Source organism: Rhamphochromis longiceps, linkage group LG7, assembly GCF_057381845.1.
Source record: "Rhamphochromis longiceps isolate RC_006_pf linkage group LG7, R_longiceps_female_GT1.1, whole genome shotgun sequence".
Taxonomy (NCBI): Eukaryota; Metazoa; Chordata; class Actinopteri; order Cichliformes; family Cichlidae; genus Rhamphochromis; species Rhamphochromis longiceps.
Genome location: NC_140563.1, coordinates 28,029,977 through 28,051,498, shown reverse-complemented (window position 1 = coordinate 28,051,498; position 21,522 = coordinate 28,029,977). Strand labels below are relative to the sequence as shown.

Genomic DNA, 21,522 nt, shown 5'->3' with positions numbered 1-21,522 from the left:
AGCAGCTCTGGGAGGATATTCTGACATCCTGCAAAGACATTCAAGCAGAAACTTTCCAAAAACTCACAAGTTCCATGGATGCAAGAATTGTGAAACTGCTATCAATAAAGGGTTCCTATGTTAATATGTAACTTGACCTGTTAAGATGCTTTTGATTGAAATGGCTTTTGATTTCACTAAAATTGATCTACTAATGCTGCAAATTCGACAAATGGCCATTTTCAATTCTCTATAACCTATAAAATGTTTTGACACTCTGTGTTCGTAATAATTTGGAACAGTGCATTTTAAGTTTTTTATTTTTGAAAAACATACTGTTTTCATTGGGAGGTTTGTTCAGTAACATTTGACTTATACTCTAACGGTTGATGACTCGAATATTATGCCGACTGCCATTTGAATCGACTATTTAGGAAAATCAGAGAAACATATTATTTGCATAATAATTTGGAACACGGTGTAGTCCTTTCAGTATGATAGTGTTAGTCATGTCTCCATGTTTATCTCTGTCACTGTGTGAAGTTCACGTCTTAATCTTATTTTGATAGTTCCTTGTCTTGTGCGTGTTGTGTGAAGTTTTGCTTCCCCTTTTCTCGTTAGTTATTCTGTTCACCTGTCTTGTTTTGCCCAGCTGTTGCCTCCCAAATTTTCTTGTGTGCAGTTGAGTCCTAGTTGTTTTGTCCTCCCTTACATTTTTTTCCCTCAATGATTTGTGTATTTGATTAATTGTTCCTGGTTTCCATCTTGTTTGTTTTGTAAGTTCTTAAGTAATAAAGCTGGTATATTTCTGTTTTGCTAAATTTTCCAGTTATTTTTAAATGCATGAAATATCAAAATATATATATAAAAATAGACTGAATTGACACGTAAAATGTAAGATAACATGTAAAACCTGTAACTGTGAATAACCTTAGACTCCTGGGGACGATTTGTTTAATTCCTTTTTTTTATTTTCATGCTATTTCGGCTGTACTGAGTGAATATAGCTAATATTTGCCAGAATATATGGATTTTTATTTTCTTTTATAATTGTTTTGTCAGTTCTTTAAATTGGCTTAAAATAGTTAAGCTACGCAAAAACTAAGCTACACCACCTTTTATCCTGTGGATAAAAAAAACTGAAAAATATTGTAAATACAATTTTTGATCCCACATTTATCTTGACATCAACAAATGCATTCCTTTATGTTAAGTAGTTTATGCGGCCATGGTTAGAAGTATGAGCAGTAGTGCAGGATCAGTCATTTTGGAGATGCCAAGACTTTAGAGCACACAGGAGGCTCTGGAAATAATCGTGCACTATGAGTGTAAAGATGGCACCTCATCCTCCTCTGAGGACTCTGAGGCTGATATGAAGGAGGGTTCAGAGGTAGAAACAGATCAGCTGGAGTCCAACTCTGACTCATCTGAAGGTGAGAGTGGAGTGGACAGGAGATGGTTGAAACAGTGAGTGGATGGACTTTTCCATCTCCATATTTTGTTCTCCCAGAAAGACTGCTACATCCCAGCAGCCAGAGGTTGGATCCCAGAACCTACACACCATGACACAATTTGTGCACTATTGCTGATGGATGACACTCAAACTGTGGCCATGACAAACCTGCATGGGAAACACTCAGCAGCTTATGTTGACACACATGGAGGGCAGGCTTGCATAGGGACGCTCATTTTGGACAATGTTTACAGGTCAAAAAAATCTAATCAATTCAAGTCTGCAGCGTGCCACTGCAATCCCCTCTCGTCAGCAAATGTAAGGGCAGTGTGACTTTTGCACAGATGGAAAGAGAAGAGCTGGCAGCACCATGTGTGAACCTTACATGCAAAAACCACAGCCTGTCCATTTGCAGCCTCTGCCCCACCTCAGCTGGAGTCCCTCTTCTTTAAAGGGTTCAAAATCCAAAAGCTATAATTAATATTTGATATATTTAAAGTGGAAAATCTTTGTGGGAAGGTGGCATTTTTCTGCTAGGTCCTTGAGTGTCAGTTTTTGTAAAAAAATAAATAAATAAATTTGACACTGTTGAAAAAATAAAACTGCATGGATAATCATGTACTCCTTAAATGTATTTTATCAAAATCATTTTGTTGTAGTGTAGCTTTTTAAGCATACTGGTCTTTAAAGGGTTAAAATGCAAAAACGTAATTAACATTTAATATTTATTGTTCAGACTGAAGTAGTTTTAAAAGAGTTATTTAAATTGGACAAATACAGCATTTTTTGGGGAATGTGGCTTTTTTTGTCCTATTGATTTTGAAGGATTATATAAGGGATAAAAAAAATTAATGGAAAATTGAAGGATTTTCCAGATAACAATTCATATGACTCGTTATGGAACACAAAATATTAAAGAATAAAGGGGTAAATGAGAAACAATTTTGAGTTTTAAACAGAAGTGAGGTGTGTCATGTGGGAACTCTGCAGTGCAAAGTCGAAAGTGCATAATTTTCATATCTGACAGGATATAAAGTTGCATGAAGTCCAAGTCTGTAGACCTCTGAGACTGAATTGTTCTGGGAAGGGGTAGAGAAAAACTTTCTGGAACATTGAAGGTCCCAATGAATACAGTGGCCTCCATCATCCATAAATGGAAAAAGAAGAACCAGGAATTCTTCCCAGAGCTGGCTACCTGGCCGATCTGACTGATTGGGGTAGAAAGCCGGAGAGGTGACCAAGAACCTGTTGGATCCCAATGGTGACTTTGACAGAGCTCCAGTATTGCTTTGTGGAGAAATAAGAACCCAACGTACCCTAAGCACACAGCCAAGATGACAAAGGTTTTGTTTTTTAATTGTAATAAATTTGCAAGATTTTCAATGATTTTGTTCACTTTGTGCTTATTGGGTATAGTGACCAAAATGACCAGAACTAAGAAAAGTGAAATCAATGTTTTTTGAGAAACTAAACTACTGCCATAAAATATACTACAATGTAAAATGGATGACTTGGAAAACTGGAGTTGCTGTTCAAATATTTGGTTGGGCTCTCTCTCTGGGAGGAAGGGCAAGGTGCTGATTGGTGTACTTTCTTCAAAAAGTGGCTCCATGAGGACTTGGTGATTATATCAGCATGCAGAATTGGTAGTGGAGCTAAAGTTGAGATATGGTCTCCTGCCACCTGGGGTTGTGATAGTGAAATTTCTGGACTATGCAGACAAACTACGAGTCATGAAAGCCACAAGTGAAAGGGAACAAATACTCCATGACAGCCAGAGAGCCCCAGCCTCCCCTGATGCATCTGTTGACTTCCAAATGTGGAGTGTGGAATATGGAATAGCTCATCTTGTGAAATTTTTGGAGACGTTCAAGAGGAACCAGACACATCTTCACACAGCACTGAATGCAGAGCTTGTACACAAACTGAAAACCTTTGGTTCTTGGTAAAGGTGAAGTCTGACAAAACATTCTGACAGTATATATCTGGCAAATGTTACCTTCTGTTTTGAAAAGGCATCTTATTACTCGCTTGATGGTAGCCTTAACGACTGATAAACTGAGTATAAATCAATTAATAGCTTGGAGTGTTTGGCTGCAACAGCTAAAATCCATGTGGAATTCTGGTTTGTTTAGCATCACTTACTGTGATGATGACAGGGGAACACCAGTTAGGCTGTTGTTTAAAGCCTTTTGGATACATTTGTTATAGGAGGGAAGGGTGTATTTCACTTGGGGAAATAAATTGAGTTATATTTTCATTCTTCAAAGGCAAATCATTTTTGTTACCAGCCTTTTCAAATCAGCTCATCTTTATTTTTAATGTTTTTAAATTTAACCCAACATCACAGCAAAGCATGTAAAAGACAAGCTGTGGATGTCATGCTTTGTCTCACGTGAGTGTGAAATGGACGTGCATGCAGAAGTTAGAGTAAGCTGAGTTCCATCAGTGGGCAATGTTTTATTTCAAGCCAAAATGAAAACAAGCATTTAGAGAGACATTACTAATACATTTACATGTAAATTCATTTGCCATCTAGCTTAATCTTACCTAAGAAGGAGCCTGGAATGTACTTCATACCTTTCCTGGTCAGCAACATTTTTGCTCAAATATATTATCTCCCCTCCTGGTGTGCAACTTCTGCATGTGTGCATTTCGCACATAAAAGAGGCAAAGTGTAACATCCACACAATGAACCAGTGTGTCTATTACAAGCTTTGCCCTGTTGATTAATTACAAGGTCATATGTCCTCTGAACTTTAGTTTACCTCTTGTAAATGACTAAAGTAAGTCATGAGTAGAATAAGACGATGGAAAGCTAAAATAATCCATCTACAGAAACCCATGGATAACTGTGGACACACACACACACACACACACACACTGGGAGTGGAAACGCCTCAGAAACATGAACAGCTAAAACTAATCACAGATGATGAAACAAAGAAAGTAAAACTACAAGACGCAAAAAGAAAACAACTAGCAAAATAACACAGAAACTAATGTGATTCAACAAGATACAAGGGAAGAAAAGGGTAGCACGAAACTGAAAATCTCTAACCACGTGAGTCTACTTCTAAATGTACCAAAACTAACAAAGACAGTTAAATATAATACTGAGAAAACTAATAATTTTTTTAATATTTTCTGCTTGACTATCTCCAATTTGCATAAAAATTTTATGGTACCAACTTTGAACACAGGAAAGGAGCCTGACAGCTGAAGGCTCTTCCTCCCATGGTACTTTTAGAAAGTCCACGCTTCACAGTGGGACCATGCATATAAAGACCATCCGTGCACCCTTTCTTGCAAAGACACGGCGGGTGGAACCAAAGATCTCAAATTTGGACTCATCAGACCAAAGCACAGATTTCCACTGGTCTAATGGCCCAAACAAATCTCTTCTGCTTGTTGCTTTTCCTTAGTAGTGGTTTCTTAGCAGCTATTTGACCATAAAGGCCTGATTCGTGCAGTCTCCTCTGAACAGTTGATGTAGAGATGAGTCTGCTCCTGGAACTCTGTGTGGCATTTATCCGGGCTCTAATCTGAGGTGCTGTTGACTTGCGATTTCTGAGTCTGGTGAATTTATCCTCAGCAGCAGAGGTGACTCTTGGCCTTCCTTTCCTGGGGCGGTCCTCATATGAGCCAGTTTCGTTGTAGCGCTTGATGGTTTTTGCAACTGCACTTGGGGACACATTCAAAGTTGCAGCAATTTTGACTGATCTTCAGTTCTTAAAGTAATGTTGGATTTTCATTTCTCTTTACTTATATTATGGGAAGAACCATTCAGCTAAATTCTAACAGTTGTTAAATGGGGCTGTCAGCTGTGGACCATCCTGACTTTTACACAACACAACTGAGAAGCCAAGAAATTCCACAAATAAACGCTGACAAGTCACACCTGTGAAATGAAACCATTTTAGCTGACTACATCATGAAGCTTGCTGAGCGAAGGCCAAGGGTTTTTAGCGCTGTCAACAAAGCAGGGGGAGGCTACTTTCAGGAATTTAACATATCAGACATATTTAGAGTCATTTATCAATATTTTCTTTGCTACATAATTCCATATATCTTGATATGTCTTTGGTTTGTATCTACAATGTAGAAAGTAGTAAAAATAAAGAAAAAACGAATGTGAAGGTGTTTAGACTTGTGTGTGTGTGTGTGTGGGGGGGGGGGGGGGGGGGGACGACGGGTATTAACATCTTCGTGGGGACGAAAAATTGGTATTTACTATACTTGTGGGGACAAACAGCCCTCGTGGGGACCAAAATCCCGGTCCCCACAAGTTTGAAGGCGTTTTTGAGACTCAAAATGTGGTTTTAGTGTCAGGGCTGCAATTAGGTTATGGTTAGGTATGTGTGTGTTTGTGTAATTTAATGTTTGTTTTCAGTTTCAGGGAAAATCATCTAAAATCTGAGAAACAGTGTTGGATATGTAGCATCTTTATTCAATAGGTAACTAACGCAACAAGCATGGTGGAGATCTGAGTCATTTCCAGACAGACCAGAAAGGGTTTTTTTTAAAAATCTAAGGATTAATTTCTTTTTTGTAATAAAATCCTCAGTAATGCCTAACAACTAAAAACTCACAAAACATTTATCGCTCACATAAAAATCAATAAGACAAGCAGACGATAGGACACACATTCTCCAGGTCACTAATATCGTGATAATTCTTAGCAAAATTCATGGTTTTGTTTATATTATGTTCTCATTTGAACTGTATTAAATTAAAAAAAAATCGTAAAATATTTTCAAAATAAATCTGTCACCGATTAATCAAAAGAAGTACCATTAAATCAGCAAGACTTTGACTTTCATTTTATTGGCATTCTGTTCCGAAATTGGTAAAGACAAATACTTTCTCCTGTAACTGTTTGAGGAGAATAAAATAAAACAAGTAGAACAGGTTTGGAGTTCTACTTCTAAAGTTCTAAAGTTATTATTTTAAAAAATACATTTATTTGCGCAGTATGAAATAAAGTTAAGAGAAATTAATATTTCATGAACAAAATGTAAGAACTGAATTAACAGGGGAAAAAAATAACACCGCGAAAATCCAGGGTAGGTTGGCAGAATAACCTACTCCTTATGATGACACTCATAATTATTTATAAAAGTATTGTTTATTAGTTCAGTTCAAAATATGAAGTGGTGAAAAGTCAGTTTACACAGAAGCAGCGTCTATGCGGCGCTAACACGACAGTGGTTTATTAGAGGCTCTGGCATAAGAAGCCTTTATGGGCAAAAAAATCAATGAAACAACAACAATTTATAATAATTGTTATTAATATTGCTATTAATAGTATGGCTAATTATTTAGACGTAAATGTAATTAGCTGACAGACATCACAATATTTTGAAGTGATTTAACGTGTTGCTTAATGAAAACGATAATAAAAATAGGAATAAAAATGATAATAACTCTCAGAACGTGACTTATAATATAATTAATAAGTCTTGCGGTGTTTCTAGCAAAAAGAAGCAAAAAGGAAAACTTGGCTAAATAGAGTAAAACTGCCGCTGTGATCTTTCAGTATATAACAAGAGACGTGGCCTGACGCTCAGATATGAAGATCTTAGTAATTAATGTAAGTATAACTCTGTGTGTGTGTGTGTGTGTGTGTGTGTGTGTGTGTGTGTGTGTGTGTGTGTGTGTGTGTGTGTGTAAATATTTTTAGAATATTTAGTGTGTGTGTGTGTGTGTGGGGGGGGGGGGGGGTGACGCACACCCAACATTATACGCTTATAGTACTACTACTACTATTATTATTATAACTTCAATTAAAAATGATAAGTTGTCTAATACTTCTATGGCATAAAAGCAACGAAACTCGGCTGGACAGATTAAAACTGGTGCTGTAAGGCTTTAGTAGATAAGTGAGGAGAGACGTGGCCTCACGTTAACACTGCAATGTCTCTTGCTTTAATAATGGGCGCATAATTTATTTTATCACACTTTTATTACGTGTAAACGAATACTTGATTTGTTGAGCCTCTGTGACCCCTGACTCATTAAAAACCATCGTCCAAGAACACACAAACATTCAACTTCCATCTAATTCCCTCATTATTTAAAACAGTTTGACTTCAAAACAAAACATTATTACATTAAGCCAACTGAGAGACACTGAAGAAGAAAAAGAAATGCGTGTACTATACTAATAGTCAACCAACACAAATACCTTGTTAACCTTTTCTTTTCTGATGTGACTGTGTTCACTCTAATTTCTGCTGTCGCTCCCTGGGCCCTCGACGGTCACTTTTATTTCTCTTCATCTTTTGTTCAAACCCTTGAAGGACAAATTCAGCTCAGTCCACTCCGAACCTGCCCATTCACTCTCTGCCTCCATCACTGACAGGATGGAGCTATTGTTGTGGGTTCGTGCGCCATTGGTTTCATTCATTCATCTTGTGGAATTTGCGCTTCAGCCCACCGGCTCTGTGCTTTGTGGATAAAAGAGTTGCTTGTATTCGTGTGACTGGAAAAAAGGATAAGACTCGATAGGGGAGAGTGAGCATTTTCACTGCAGATTTCTGTCCATCTCTTTGTCTCGAGTAGTCGCTTTTTTCCAAACCGCTTTTTAAGATTTAAAAATCTGGTGCGTAAAAGAAAAAAAAGGGCGCTTTGAGTTAAAGTTGTTGATTTCTAAACCCATCCAGACTGACATCAATGACATCAAATCCATTTTCTGCTCAATATCTCGATCTGTTTTCTGTTTTGAATTCAACTACATGACATGTCCCTGTCTTCTTTGAACCGTGCGTAAAAGGGCTGGGTTTTGAGAGCCAAAGACGTGTCCAAATCTGATCTAAAACACTGACAGTTCCTGACCCTGCAGCCGCTGCGCGTCTGGCTCATCACGATTTAAAAAAAAAGATGTCACGTAAAACCACAAGGGGACCTAGGATTCACCAAGTACCTTTCAGTTGAGCAGGAGTCCTGCCAAGTAAAGAACACTTTCCTCCTCCTCTTCCAGCGGCGACAAACGCAGAGAATCGACAGAGGAGAATTGAGCAAATTATCTACTTTTCCACTCTCCTTCTTGGACGGTAACGATCGGCAAGGTCTCGGCTCTTGCCCCATCGATATCGAACGAGCCTCGGGCGCCCTGATTGTTGTCAACAACCAGGAAAGCAGGGCCTGTGTTTTGGTGGGGGTGGGGTTGGGGGATCCCTGGCGGATGATGTCCTTTTCTGCGTGCCGGTGAGGAGCAGCGCCGATCTCATCTTCTTTCCAGCAGCTTTAGTTGTTGTCGCAACCCGGTTGATGCGGAGGTGATGGACGGTCCTCTCCGCCGCCCAGCAGGGATCCTTGGCTCCCCCACGGCTTCAGGGAGCCAACCTGCGGGCTCAGAAATGCTCACCTCCGGCGGCAGCAGCAAGCCTCTCGCTTTCTCCATCGACCGGATTATGGCCAGGACACCCGAGCCCAAGTCAATACCGCTCCCCAACTGGTTTCAGTCCGCTCCAGTGGGGAAACCCGAAGCATATCCGTCCTCGCTGCATTGCATGATCCCGCTGGTACCGCTCGGCTATGAGCCGGGACACCGGCTCAGTATCACAGGGCTGGATCCGGGCCACTTAGACGCGTCTTCTCCCCCGGCTCCCGCAGAATTTTTGGGGTTTGGGCTAAACTATAAAAATCAACAAGAAGACACTGCTGTCAGCCAAACCACCGGGCAGTACAAACTCTTCAGACCCAGGGTGGTAAACCAGTCCTCTTTTCCCACCATGGGCACTGTTTGCTACCTGAATTGCAGCGGGGATTCCGGAGCGTGTCCACCGCCGGCTGGCCTGGTGAACCTGCACCCTATGGCCTCGTACCTGTTCACTGCCCGACATAAAGCCTTCATGGCAGAGAAGAGCAAGACCGGCATGCAACAGGCCGCGGAGCGGTACGCGGGTTCCGGCGTGCAGGCCTTCAAGGATCTATCTCCGAACCAGATTCACTACATAAAGCAGAGGGACCAGATCCTGAGTGACAAGATTTTCAAGGGCTCCGCGACAGCTGCAGCGGCAAGCGCCAGGCTCAGCGGCTCCTGTCCCGGTAGCAAGCCCAAAGTTTTTACCTGTGAGGTCTGCGGTAAGGTGAGCGTCAGCGCGGATTATTGAATTTATTTACTCTTTATCCACAGAAGGAAACTGAAAATGGATTTATTTTCAGAATTGATGTTAGTTATCTCTCACCCTCTTTTTTTTTTTTTATGAAAAAATTCGGAGGTTTTGAAGATATTTTAAACAAGTAATCTAGTGTAAGTTAAATGTTGGATTTGATTAGTTATTAGTGTTTAACTTAAAAATACTCGATCCTTTTACATAAGGTTAAGTTTTGTTTAATGGATGTGTTTAGGGTTAGATAAATAATATAGTGTCCGATACACTCGGTCACTCTATACGATCTAAACAACCTTAAAAAAAATAACTCTGACTAAAAAAGTATTCGACATATGTATGCATTAAAATAAAAATGCATACATATGTCGAATAGAATTTTTAGAGTGTGCAGACCCGGCATTTAGTTCGCAAAATTAATAAACGGAGTCCCGGAATGGAAGCGCAGAGTACATAAATAAAGGAAAAAACGGAGGTTTGCTGTGGTTATTTGAAATAACAGATGGAATTTATCGAATTTAACATTTATAATTTCTCTAAAACTCATTTTAAAAGGACCAAATTACCGTAATGCCTACTTGGTGGGTTGTTTAGGAATTTAAATTTTGGCTCATGCTGCGCATCTTTAGAGATTTGTTATTGTGTTACAATGAACCCATTCCGTGTATTCCAAGTCCAATAAATTACCCCCCAACAGATTACACATAATTAGACTTAATCTAATAATTACAGGCACCCATTCTTCTTCTTTTTTTCCACATAATTAACCTTTAACTGAGCAATGTAGTCGGCTGACATTTTATTATTTTATTATTATTATTAAAATAATAATGATTATATTTTTCTTGTTGACAAGGTGTTGCTTTTTGTTTATTTATTTGTTTTGTCTCGGGTTTCCCCCCCCCCCTCCTGTTCAGGTCTTTAACGCGCACTACAACCTGACCCGCCACATGCCCGTACACACAGGCGCTCGACCATTCGTGTGCAAAGTTTGCGGGAAGGGATTCCGACAGGCCAGCACGCTGTGCCGGCACAAAATCATCCACACTCAGGTAGGATGAGTTCAGTCATTCATCTCGGGGTTTTTTTTTTTTAACGTTTTTTGTTTTGTTTTTTAATGATGGTTTTAAATGTTATGTTTGATTATCATTTCGCTGATCTCTGTAAGTTTTAAAATGTTATATTCTCTGTTTTATTTACCGTTTAAATGTCAACCAAAGGTCGCGATAAAGTCGGTCACTCTTTATTATTCTGTTTATTGATTTATTTTTCTTTAATATGTTTCACCTCTGAATCGTACGCAGACATTTAATCACACTGAAGTACGATCATTAATTTATTTAAGTAACTACCAGTTCGATTGTTTTCAGTCATGATGATTGATATGATTTAATATGCGTTTGGTGGGCGTGGCTTCAGCGTGGCGTTCGGATTGCAGGTTTAGACTCAAAAATCGATTTCTGTTTTATTTACCCCTGTGAGGTGTCACTTTCACAGAGGAAATTAATTACGCGCTAATTATGTTTGTTTCGCTTAAAATATAAATTAAGCATAAAAAGTATTCATCTTTATGCGCTGTTATATTAATGAATTTGATTCTACACATTATATACATTATCTGTGAAAGTATAAGGTCCTTGTGCATCTCTGCAAGATTATTTTGTATTTTTTGGTGCTATTTTTTATTTATGGCACATTTTCCACTGGGTTACTTATTTCCCCCCTGTAATTTTTTTTACAGGAAAAGCCTCACAAGTGTAACCAGTGCGGAAAAGCCTTTAACAGGAGTTCAACCCTCAACACGCACACACGCATCCATGCAGGATACAAACCATTCGTGTGCGAGTTCTGTGGGAAGGGATTTCACCAAAAAGGTGAGACGGTAAAAAAAAAAAGAAAATGGATCAGTATTTTCTTATTTGTTTTTTCTCCTTTTTCAAGGATTAGATTTAATATATCAGCCAAAACATCTTGATTAGAAATTTTATTCCAAGAATCCGTTACATTTTAGAGCGGTGTTAAATCCTAAAAAGCAAAAGATCCCGAGAGAAGAGCCACATCCTCACTATACAGCTGGACTGAACTTACAGGTCAAACAACACAGAGCGAAAACACGATAAATTCATTGGCATAAAGAGGGAAAAAACAACAAAAACAAAAGGTGATGATATGTAACAGAAGTGGGTGCGATGGACAAATACAGCGGGTCTGAGGCTAAATCCGTTTAAAGTTCCCGTGAAGACAGTTCGCTACAGACTCCACACTGTTTATTATATATAATTATTATATATTAATGTAAATCGAACATAATTCAGCATATTCAAGACATGCGAGTTTAACAGACACAAAAATAATACAGATGCTTGTCCAGCAGCACTATTTTGTTTTCTTCTTTTTTGTTTGTTTGTTTTGTTAAAATATGTTATGGAAACATAAATGTTTCATTGTAACTGCCTGTAGCAGAGCTGTTACATGTTGTAAGGCCAAATATTTGGTGCTATTTCAAACCTTCAAACCATGTGGGGCATCTCTGCCAGACACATAGCAGTCGCCCAAAGCCCATTAGAGTGGTAGTTGATGATTGTGTTGTATTTATGTATTCATAACAATTACCAAAGTTTACTTTCTTGAAATTAGCCGGACTTGTAATTTTAGAAAAGGTTAGTCTGCTATGACGGCTAAAACAAACAGTTAAATCTGAAGAGGAATCGCTCCCTGGATTCATCCTGAGCTGTTATGAAGTGGTGAAAAATCTTCTATAGAAACGCACATTCTTAGTTGTGACATTATATTTGTCTACATGCTTACAGTTTTACTGTGCTGTACTGATGTATTTCCTTCAAACTGTTGTATTGCTACTGCTTTACATCTACTAATACATCAGCTCTAATACATCCAATACATCGCCTCATGAAACACACAGAAAACTTTTACGACTAAATGCTTTAAGTAATTTGAGTACATGTAAATTAGATTTTCATTTAAATAAAATGTTGTTACATAGGTACTGTGTAAAATGTTAAATGGAATATGGTCAAATAAAATTTACTTAATTTGTATACATTTAGTTTATACCAGCCAGTGATTAATTCTTTAAATAAAGAAACCTTTGATTTTTTTTTACAGTTCAGTATTTTATTATTTTCAGTGTTGCTTTGTGTTCACTGAGAGCAAAAAGTCATTTTTTAAGTGTACATTTTCCTTTTTTTATGTTGTTAGAAATGCGGTAATACTTGTATTTTATTTCAGGTTTTATTTAATATTAAGGTAATGCCGGTGATTGTGGTGATGAATTGCTCTGAAAACACTCCTCTGGTTCATATTAACAGGAGGAAAACATATGTTTCTTTTTTGGTTATTTTAAATATCACAGAATTCAGTAGGGTTTCAGCAATAATGCCAAATACTGGATGGATTTTGCTTCTCAAATGTGAACATGTGATCCTTATTTTAGTTGTTAATGTGAGTAAAACTGTATTTTTCACAAACGAAAAACACATATATGTGGCATGATTTCTAATTCTCAGAACAACAAAACAAAACAAAATAAGCAACATAAATAAATAAATTAAAAATAAATATTATAAGGAAAAATATTTGCTGGGCTTTTTTCCCACATGCTATGGACTCATACAGTAATGTATTCATCACTGATAAAAGGTATCCTGATAATTGATAAAATGTTAGTAGTTATTCCCTTCTGCCGGTGATAAAAATTGAAATACTAATAATAACATCAATAATAATATTTACTAATAATTGAACAAAGTGCACAAATTCTTAAAATATGTGTACGAGTGACTGATTTACATCAGTATGTTATAATTTATTTTTACTTATGCAATTAGTTTATGTAATAAGTTGCAATTTTTACCATAACCATCGATCCAATTTCTGTAGAGGATCATTAAAAACAAATTATGAATCAATATATGAACATTATTAATTATTATTTCATTTTAACCTAAATGTAATGTTAATTAGTTTAAAAAGTAAAACCATTTTAACCATCAATTACCAATTTAATAACTTTTGTACTGTAAAGTATAATTGCTTGTTTTTTGTGTTTTTGTTTTTTTTTTTTTTTTGGTCCCATTTCACTTCCTCACAGTCAGATTATGTGATGCTGATACCACTGAGCAAATATACTCTTGGAAATTCTTTGGAATTGTAAGGAGATTCCATGTCTTGATGTCTTGTTAAGTTTCACCCTTTTGCCTCAACACAGGAAACTACAAAAACCACAAGCTGACACACAGTGGCGAGAAGCAGTTCAAGTGCTCCATCTGCAGCAAGGCATTTCATCAGGTGTACAACCTCACCTTCCACATGCACACCCACAACGATAAGAAACCCTTCACCTGCCCAACCTGTGGCAAGGGCTTCTGCAGGAACTTTGACCTGAAGAAACACGTCAGAAAGCTACATGACCCAGCCGGCGCACAGTCTCCCCCACAGATGTAAAAACCTGAACACTGACTCTGAAGCCCCAGCACACCAAAATGCATAGTCAACAATTACATTTCAGCCAAGCTACATGTAAAATAAGCTACACTTTGGTCCTTAGACTTAAGAAGCCCTGTAGGTGGTAAGGGGAAGGTTTTTCATAAATCAGCCATATGCATGTGTTTAGAATTTGTGCACTTTTTTCATCCAAATTAATGCACCAGTTTATCAGTAAGTGAGACTGGAAAGTAACTAAAATACATTTTTATCATGGTTTTTGCTCCTTCTGTTCTCAAATTACAGATGCTTAAGAGTAAATGTCTTTAAATAATTTCCTTACCAATATTAACTAATTGGCTCATTTACTGAAGAAGTTAAATAATTTGAGGGTTCTTTTGTAACCTTAAATTATTATTTAAAAAAATATATAACTCAATCATATGATTTCTCTCACAAGCAGCAATGAAGCTCCCTGAATCCTTAAAACTGTGACTATGACTATGTTCTTTATGTGTTTCTGACTATGATCAAAGTTTTTAACTGACATCATGTCCTGTGTGTTGTTTCTTGTAATTCTACATGATTTAATGATGTGATATGGGGAGGAGTTACTTATGATTTGTAGAAATCATCATAGATGTCTTCCAAAATCCCCCACCCCCACCAGAGAAATCATAACAACAGATGATAAAGTTGTAAAACTAAAGCCAGGCATTTCAGACATGATTTTATTCAAAGTTACAGGTGTTCTAACAAATTTAACAAGAAGACTTTGCCATCTTTAACTGAAGGCTAAAAACAACAACAACTGGATCATATTCAAATTTAATTTATGTAGTATTTTTCTATTACAATCATATCCTGGCATATAATGGCTACAGATTCCCCTGTAACAGTTGGCCTAGTGTCATGTGATTAAGAGCAGTTTCATTTTGCGTAAAATTGCTAAATAGCACAACTTTTTCACAAAACCCAGTGACTTAAAAGATCAATGCGTCTGCATACCTCCACCCACAACATGCCTAAACTGAGTTATGTTATCCAGAGGATTTCCTGGATCTGCATAAGTTTCTAATCATTTTTAGATTACATCAAGATGATTTCTCTCAGTTTTTCTTATTTCAATTTGATGTGTATTTGTGAAGATATGTTGCAACGCACAATGCTGTCCATCCAAAAATCATTCCAACTATTCCTGAATCTGGACTCACTTCTGCTCGCAAATTCTTCGTTAAATATCCCAACAAAGAGGCAAAATAAATCAATGACTAAATAAATAAATAATAAGGCAAAAGTCTAAAATGAGATTATCCCTCCTTCTGATGGCATCACTGTGACATATTCACAAAATAATCAATATTATCTATAATTGTTTTTGCAGTCTGAGGAGGGATAGCCATGGAAAAAACCCAACAACTTTTAATTATAACATTTGTTAGTGTCCCATTAAATCTTTAACAACAGAATTCTTTTGATTGGCACACATGATAGCCAATCATGTTGTTTACTTATGTACTGGGTTGAACTTTGGTTAACTGAAGAGAAGTAGGCAGTAATGCCAGGTGAAACAACACACTGATGCATGTTGTTAGTACGTGTAAAATGTAAAAGAGCTGAATTTGTGTATGCAGATCTATTTAAATTGTCTTTAACCTGACAGCTTCCTGGTACAAAATCTGTGCCCGTGTGATGGAAGAGCGGAAAATGTTTATTCTGTCTTGCTCACTTAACTCAAGGAAATAGCGCATTACCAGTAGTGAGAGTGCGCCTGAGCTGGTTGAGCACTCAAAATGCTTTCTGCTACAAGTCTCATTCACCAAATTACACACACATTCATGCAGCACTTTGTTTAACATTTACACACAGTCACACTCCAATGGATGCATCAGGAGCAACATGAGGAGTTCAGTTTCTTGGTCAAGGATACTTTGATTAAATTACTGGAGGAGCCAAGGATTGAGCCACTTACCTACTGATCAGTAAACAATCCCTTCTATGACCTGTTGTTGTGTCTACAACCACAACAACAGACAGGAAGTACATTTTTGCACAAAATCTTTGAATTTAAATAGGATTTTGTCACACATGATTAAATTTCCCTAAATACCCCTTTTACACTTAGCATACCTGACAGAGTCATTTTTTAAACATCCAGTCACAAAAATGTTATTTGCGTTTTCATTTGTGATCCAGGAAAAACAAAAAAGGAAAACTCTCTCCTTGAACACTCCAACACAAACCATGACTATGAACTTGAACGTCAAGGAAGAAAGAAAGAAAGAAAGTGTGTGTGGGGGACTCCTAACCCCTTTAAAGCCCCATAGTGGCCCCTTGATACCTGGTCCTGACATGCTCCATGTCTCTCTTAGCTTGCTGGTCTGAGGTTACTCTGAGGGGAAACTTAACTTTCATATCCTCGAATTACTAGTCACTTGTTTTGTTATAATGATGGATAATTATTCCATCATTAGTCATCAGTATTATTTTTCAGCCAGAACTCAGGATGTGAGATTACTAGACTAGACAAGTGACAGCAGTGAAACAGTGCAGACTCATGTTCAATAAGATTTAATAGTAAAAAGTAAATCTAGTTACATCTATATTTTTCTTAATATCAGCTAATTCCCTCAAAGTATAAATACCAAGGAACCAAGTATGTGTTTGGTGTATTTGCACCACAGGAAATAGTCTCAAACAGGTGCACTTTTTACTCCTGCATTGCCTAAAAAATTGCGTTGCCTAATTGTTTCAGGCACCGCTTTTGATGAAACCAGTAGCTTTTGTTTTTGTTTTTGTTGGTTTTTGTTGGGGGTTTTTTTTTTGGGGGGGGGGGGGGGGGGGGGGGCAGACCAATTGCAAACAAAATAATACAGTAAGGCATCGTATTTAAACATGTTTCTTCCATAAATTCACATTGTTCGTCCAAACACATTTGACTAGTGTTTCATTAAAAACACATCCACCAAAAAATAAAACGTAACAATCAAAATTCATAGTTTAAGAAAGAAAGAATTTAGAGACTATTTCAGTGTCCAAATCTGTAAAGGTTAACTTATTAGCTTATTTTTCACTCCCTTTATTCATAGCATATCAGACATTTGTCACCATGAATGCTGTTTTCTCGCTCATAATCATGTGATCCAAATGTGACACTGATTTCATGACAAAAGGCGATTGTCCAAAACTGTTCTTCTCTGTACTCCAGCAGGTTTCAGAGTTTGTAGTTTCTTAAATTTGTGACTTTAATTACATTTTTATAGATTTGGTGGGTATTTATATCAGTAATAACATCGTTTTGCTCACCGCCTTAGTACCTGAACTCTGGGAATGTTCCAAGGAACAAAATCTTCCTTAAGATTTTCTGCATATTTAATATTGGCTGAAGCCGTGTTTGATTTTGCAAGATAGTTAGCCCTCCCAAAAAGCTGCTGTTTCAAATTCACGCTGGATATTCATGCTTCAACCAGCCTGTTTCCAGGAACGTACTTCTAGGATCGACTTGCAGGTTCTTTTCACTGTGAGATGAGGTGCACCAAAACAATATAAATTATTAAGAACACTCTTTGTGAAAGGCTCTAGGAGGCCAAAACAGCAAGAACAATAGAGGGGCATAGTTTGTAATTATTTCCAGAGTTTAGTTTACCCACCCACAGCAACTTATAAGGGTCACTCATAAATACCTATCCTAGAGGTATTTTTTCCTCAATTGAACATGCCTTAAAAACAGAGGGTCTATCAAAGAGCATTCTGGGGTCCAATTCTGCAATGAAAAAACAGACCAACGAACATCTTTTAAAAATGGGCATTGCAATCAACCAATTAACCAACTTTAAAGCTGTAAATTCTACCCTTAAAGGTATGTAAACTTTCACAAAGTGCTACCTTCCCTTAGAGAGCAGCTGATTCCTCTGATAGAGACACAAATGAAAGAATCTTCTCAAAAGTTTCTTGGGAGTTTTAGTCGTGAAATTGTTATTTTAAGATAACTTCCTACTATACCATCTGTAGATGTGTGCACCCAGTTTTCCTGTGCAGTAAGGAAGTATTTCGGACATTTTCCGTATTAATAAAATACTTTATTTCACCAACTCTACAGATTTAAGCAAATAAATGGGTGATTACAGTGTTATTAATATTGATAAAACGGATGAAGAAAAAATGTAGTTAAAAATGACTGTAATTCTGTTGCTGTTCATGTCAGCTGAATGTGGATCCCACTGAATCAAAGCTGAAAACTGAAAGCTAACCTGGTTTATATCAAAATTATTCCCCAATTTTAACAACATATTCTACAGAAAAGCCCAGATTTTTATATCTAAAACGTTTATATGATTATATGAAGTGGAGTGATAGCATGGCTGGTGTTTCCTATTCCTAATAAGAGATCCTTGTAAAAAAAAAAACAGAAAAAAAAAGAAAAGAAAAAACAGAATGCAACGAGATAATGTCTTGAAGAAAACCCACAGAAAAGGATATAATGTAGCTAAAATATGAAATTTCTGTTTCATGAATTAATGTAAGCAAGGGTACAGTTTCTATATCATGTCTGATGCTTTCATTTTTTCCTTACTTACTAAATTTAGCCATTGTACCTTGTTGCATTTTACTTCATTATTACAGCATTTTTTTTCTCTGTCAGTCACAAAAACTTTCGAAATCTGGGTTCTCAGTGGTTCCATACATTTTTTTTAAAGATTTGCATTTAAATATTTGTGTGTACAAAACCTAATCTGCTAGGACACACAGCTCTAACGTCCTATGAAAGAACCCCCACCACCCACAACAAAAATAAATAAGTAAATACAATACATTTCTTATTTACCTCTGCATCTCTGGTCCTGAGTCCTGAGAACAAGTTGAAACCTTCCTTTCTTTAGTTTGTTTCTAAACTTGATTTCAATCTCAGGAGAATTGTAAAAATAATAATAATAAAATAGTATTTTATGATATTTATTTTAAAGTGTGTTATATTCTAAAGAGAATAGCTGAACTGAAGACTACGTTATATGAAGAAGGGTTTCTTGTCAAAGTAATTTTTTGTCCTGCTGCTAAACGAAAAAGCATAATAAATGAAAATCAACTGTGTGTGCTCATTGATCTTTTTGAGTTAATTTCAGTAATTACTTCCTCCAAACCATCAAAGTGTCTTTTACACCCCACCTCAAGACTTCTCAAAGAAATCCTACCATAATTAATGCTTCACTTTTATATATGATCAAACTATCTCTATTAATCGGCTACATGCCACAGGACTTGGCTGGGACTAGGCTAGCAGTACTTAAACCATTACAGGGAGTGCAGAATTATTAGGCAAATGAGTATTTTGTCCACATCATCCTCTTCATGCATGTTGTCTTACTCCAAGCTGTATAGGCTCGAAAGCCTACTACCAATTAAGCATATTAGGTGATGTGCATCTCTGTAATGAGAAGGGGTGTGGTCTAATGACATCAACACCCTATATCAGGTGTGCATAATTATTAGGCAACGTCCTTTCCTTTGGCAAAATGGGTCAAAAGAAGGACTTGACAGGCTCAGAAAAGTCAAAAATAGTGAGATATCTTGCAGAGGGATGCAGCAGTCTCAAAATTGCAAAGCTTCTGAAGCGTGATCATCGAACAATCAAGCGGTTCATTCAAAATAGTCAACAGGGTCGCAAGAAGCGTGTGGAAAAACCAAGGTGCAAAATAACTGCCCATGAACTGAGAAAAGTCAAGCGTGCAGCTGCCAAGATGCCACTTGCCACCAGTTTGGCCATATTTCAGAGCTGCAACATCACTGGAGTGCCCAAAAGCACAAGGTGTGCAATACTCAGAGACATGGCCAAGGTAAGAAAGGCTGAAAGACGACCACCACTGAACAAGACACACAAGCTGAATCGTCAAGACTGGGCCAAGAAATATCTCAAGACTGGTTTTTCTAAGGTTTTATGGACTGATGAAATGAGAGTGAGTCTTGATGGGCCAGATGGATGGGCCCGTGGCTGGATTGGTAAAGGGCAGAGAGCTCCAGTCCGACTCAGACGCCAGCAAGGTGGAGGTGGAGTACTGGTTTGGGCTGGTATCATCAAAGATGAGCTTGTGGGGCCTTTTCGGGTTGAGGATGGAGTCAAGCTCAACTCCCAGTCCTACTGCCAGTTTCTGGAAGACACCTTCTTCAAGCAGTGGTACAGGAAGTCTGCATCCTTCAAGAAAAACATGATTTTCATGCAGGACAATGCTCCATCACACGCGTCCAAGTACTCCACAGCGTGGCTGGCAAGAAAGGGTATAAAAGAAGAAAAACTAATGGCATGGCCACCTTGTTCACCTGATCTGAACCCCATTGAGAACCTGTGGTCCATCATCAAATGTGAGATTTACAAGGAGGGAAAACAGTACACCTCTCTGAACAGTGTCTGGGAGGCTGTGGTTGCTGCTGCACGCAATGTTGATGGTGAACAGATCAAAACACTGACAGAATCCATGGATGGCAGGCTTTTGAGTGTCCTTGCAAAGAAAGGTGGCTATATTGGTCGCTGATTTGTTTTTGTTTTTGAATGTCAGAAATTTATATTTGTGAATGTGGAGATGTTATATTGGTTTCACTGGTAAAAATAAATAATTGAAATGGGTATATATTTGTTTTTTGTTAAGTTGCCTAATAATTATGCACAGTAATAGTCACCTGCACACACAGATATCCCCCTAAAATAGCTAAAACTAAAAACAAACTAAAAACTACTTCCAAAAACATTCAGCTTTGATATTAATGAGTTTTTTGGGTTCATTGAGAACATGGTTGTTGTTCAATAATAAAATTATTCCTCAAAAATACAACTTGCCTAATAATTCTGCACTCCCTGTATTTAACAGCCATCATTGGATCCATTTGTCTCGGGTAATTATTGGCCAATTCTTTCATTTGCACAACATCTGTACAATTAGAAACATTCTGTCCCAGAGTGATGCTGACAAACCTAAAAAGTCCTTTTCACAAACTAAGGTTAATTATGGAGTTCCACAAAGTTTTATGCTTGGACCATGTTTACATTATACTGTCAAGGTCAGTGGTTAGTGTGCAAATGTTGGACCCAAAAGTAGAATCAATATACAGCTTTTGTCATGGTCCCAGGTTTCTTCAGTGTTGTTTGTTGTTGTTTTTCCTTCGCTCCTCATCGCCAGGGCGGACTCTGGCTTTGGTCCCCGGCTCAGTACTCACCTGTGCAGCTCTACTCACCTGCCATCCATCGCCGATGAGTACTCCTGCAGTACTTAAGGCCTCAGTGGAGTCTGACTCTTTGCTGGATCATTGTGCAAGCCTCTGTCAGTGTAACACAGCTCACCTAGTGATTTCCTCGTGTTTTCCTAGTGCTCCTTGTTAACGTCAGCTTTTCTCCTTGTGGAATGACTTCCCTGGACCCTGGCCTGTTTCCCTTGCTTGTGGATACTGAGTGGATGAGCGTGAGTGTGAGTGAGCTTGGACTGGATTGGATTGCGGATAATAGTGATTCACTGGCTGTGTGAAGAGGAGTTTGGACCTTCCCTA

At 37.7% G+C, this 21,522-nt stretch overlaps 1 protein-coding gene across 1 annotated transcript; it reads left to right on the top strand.

Annotated features, from left to right (window-relative positions):
* The first annotated feature begins 7,179 nt into the window (after nucleotides 1-7,179).
* On the top strand, nucleotides 7,180-16,791 carry fezf1 (FEZ family zinc finger 1). The gene is made up of 4 exons (XM_085411155.1): nucleotides 7,180-9,525; nucleotides 10,467-10,601; nucleotides 11,291-11,423; nucleotides 13,778-16,791. The coding sequence occupies exons 1-4, from the start codon at nucleotides 8,716-8,718 to the stop codon at nucleotides 14,011-14,013; spliced, it is 1,314 nt and encodes a 437-aa protein (XP_085267281.1). The 5' UTR covers nucleotides 7,180-8,715; the 3' UTR covers nucleotides 14,014-16,791.
* Nucleotides 16,792-21,522: the final 4,731 nt, after the last annotated feature.

Coding starts and splice junctions, on each gene's coding strand:
- fezf1 (XM_085411155.1), top strand. CDS start 8,716: ATGGACGGTCCTCTCCGCCGCCCAGCAGGGATCCTTGGCTCCCCCACG. Junction 10,602..11,290: donor ACAAAATCATCCACACTCAG/GTAGGATGAGTT, acceptor TTTTTTTTACAG/GAAAAGCCTCACAAGTGTAA. Junction 11,424..13,777: donor GAAGGGATTTCACCAAAAAG/GTGAGACGGTAA, acceptor GCCTCAACACAG/GAAACTACAAAAACCACAAG.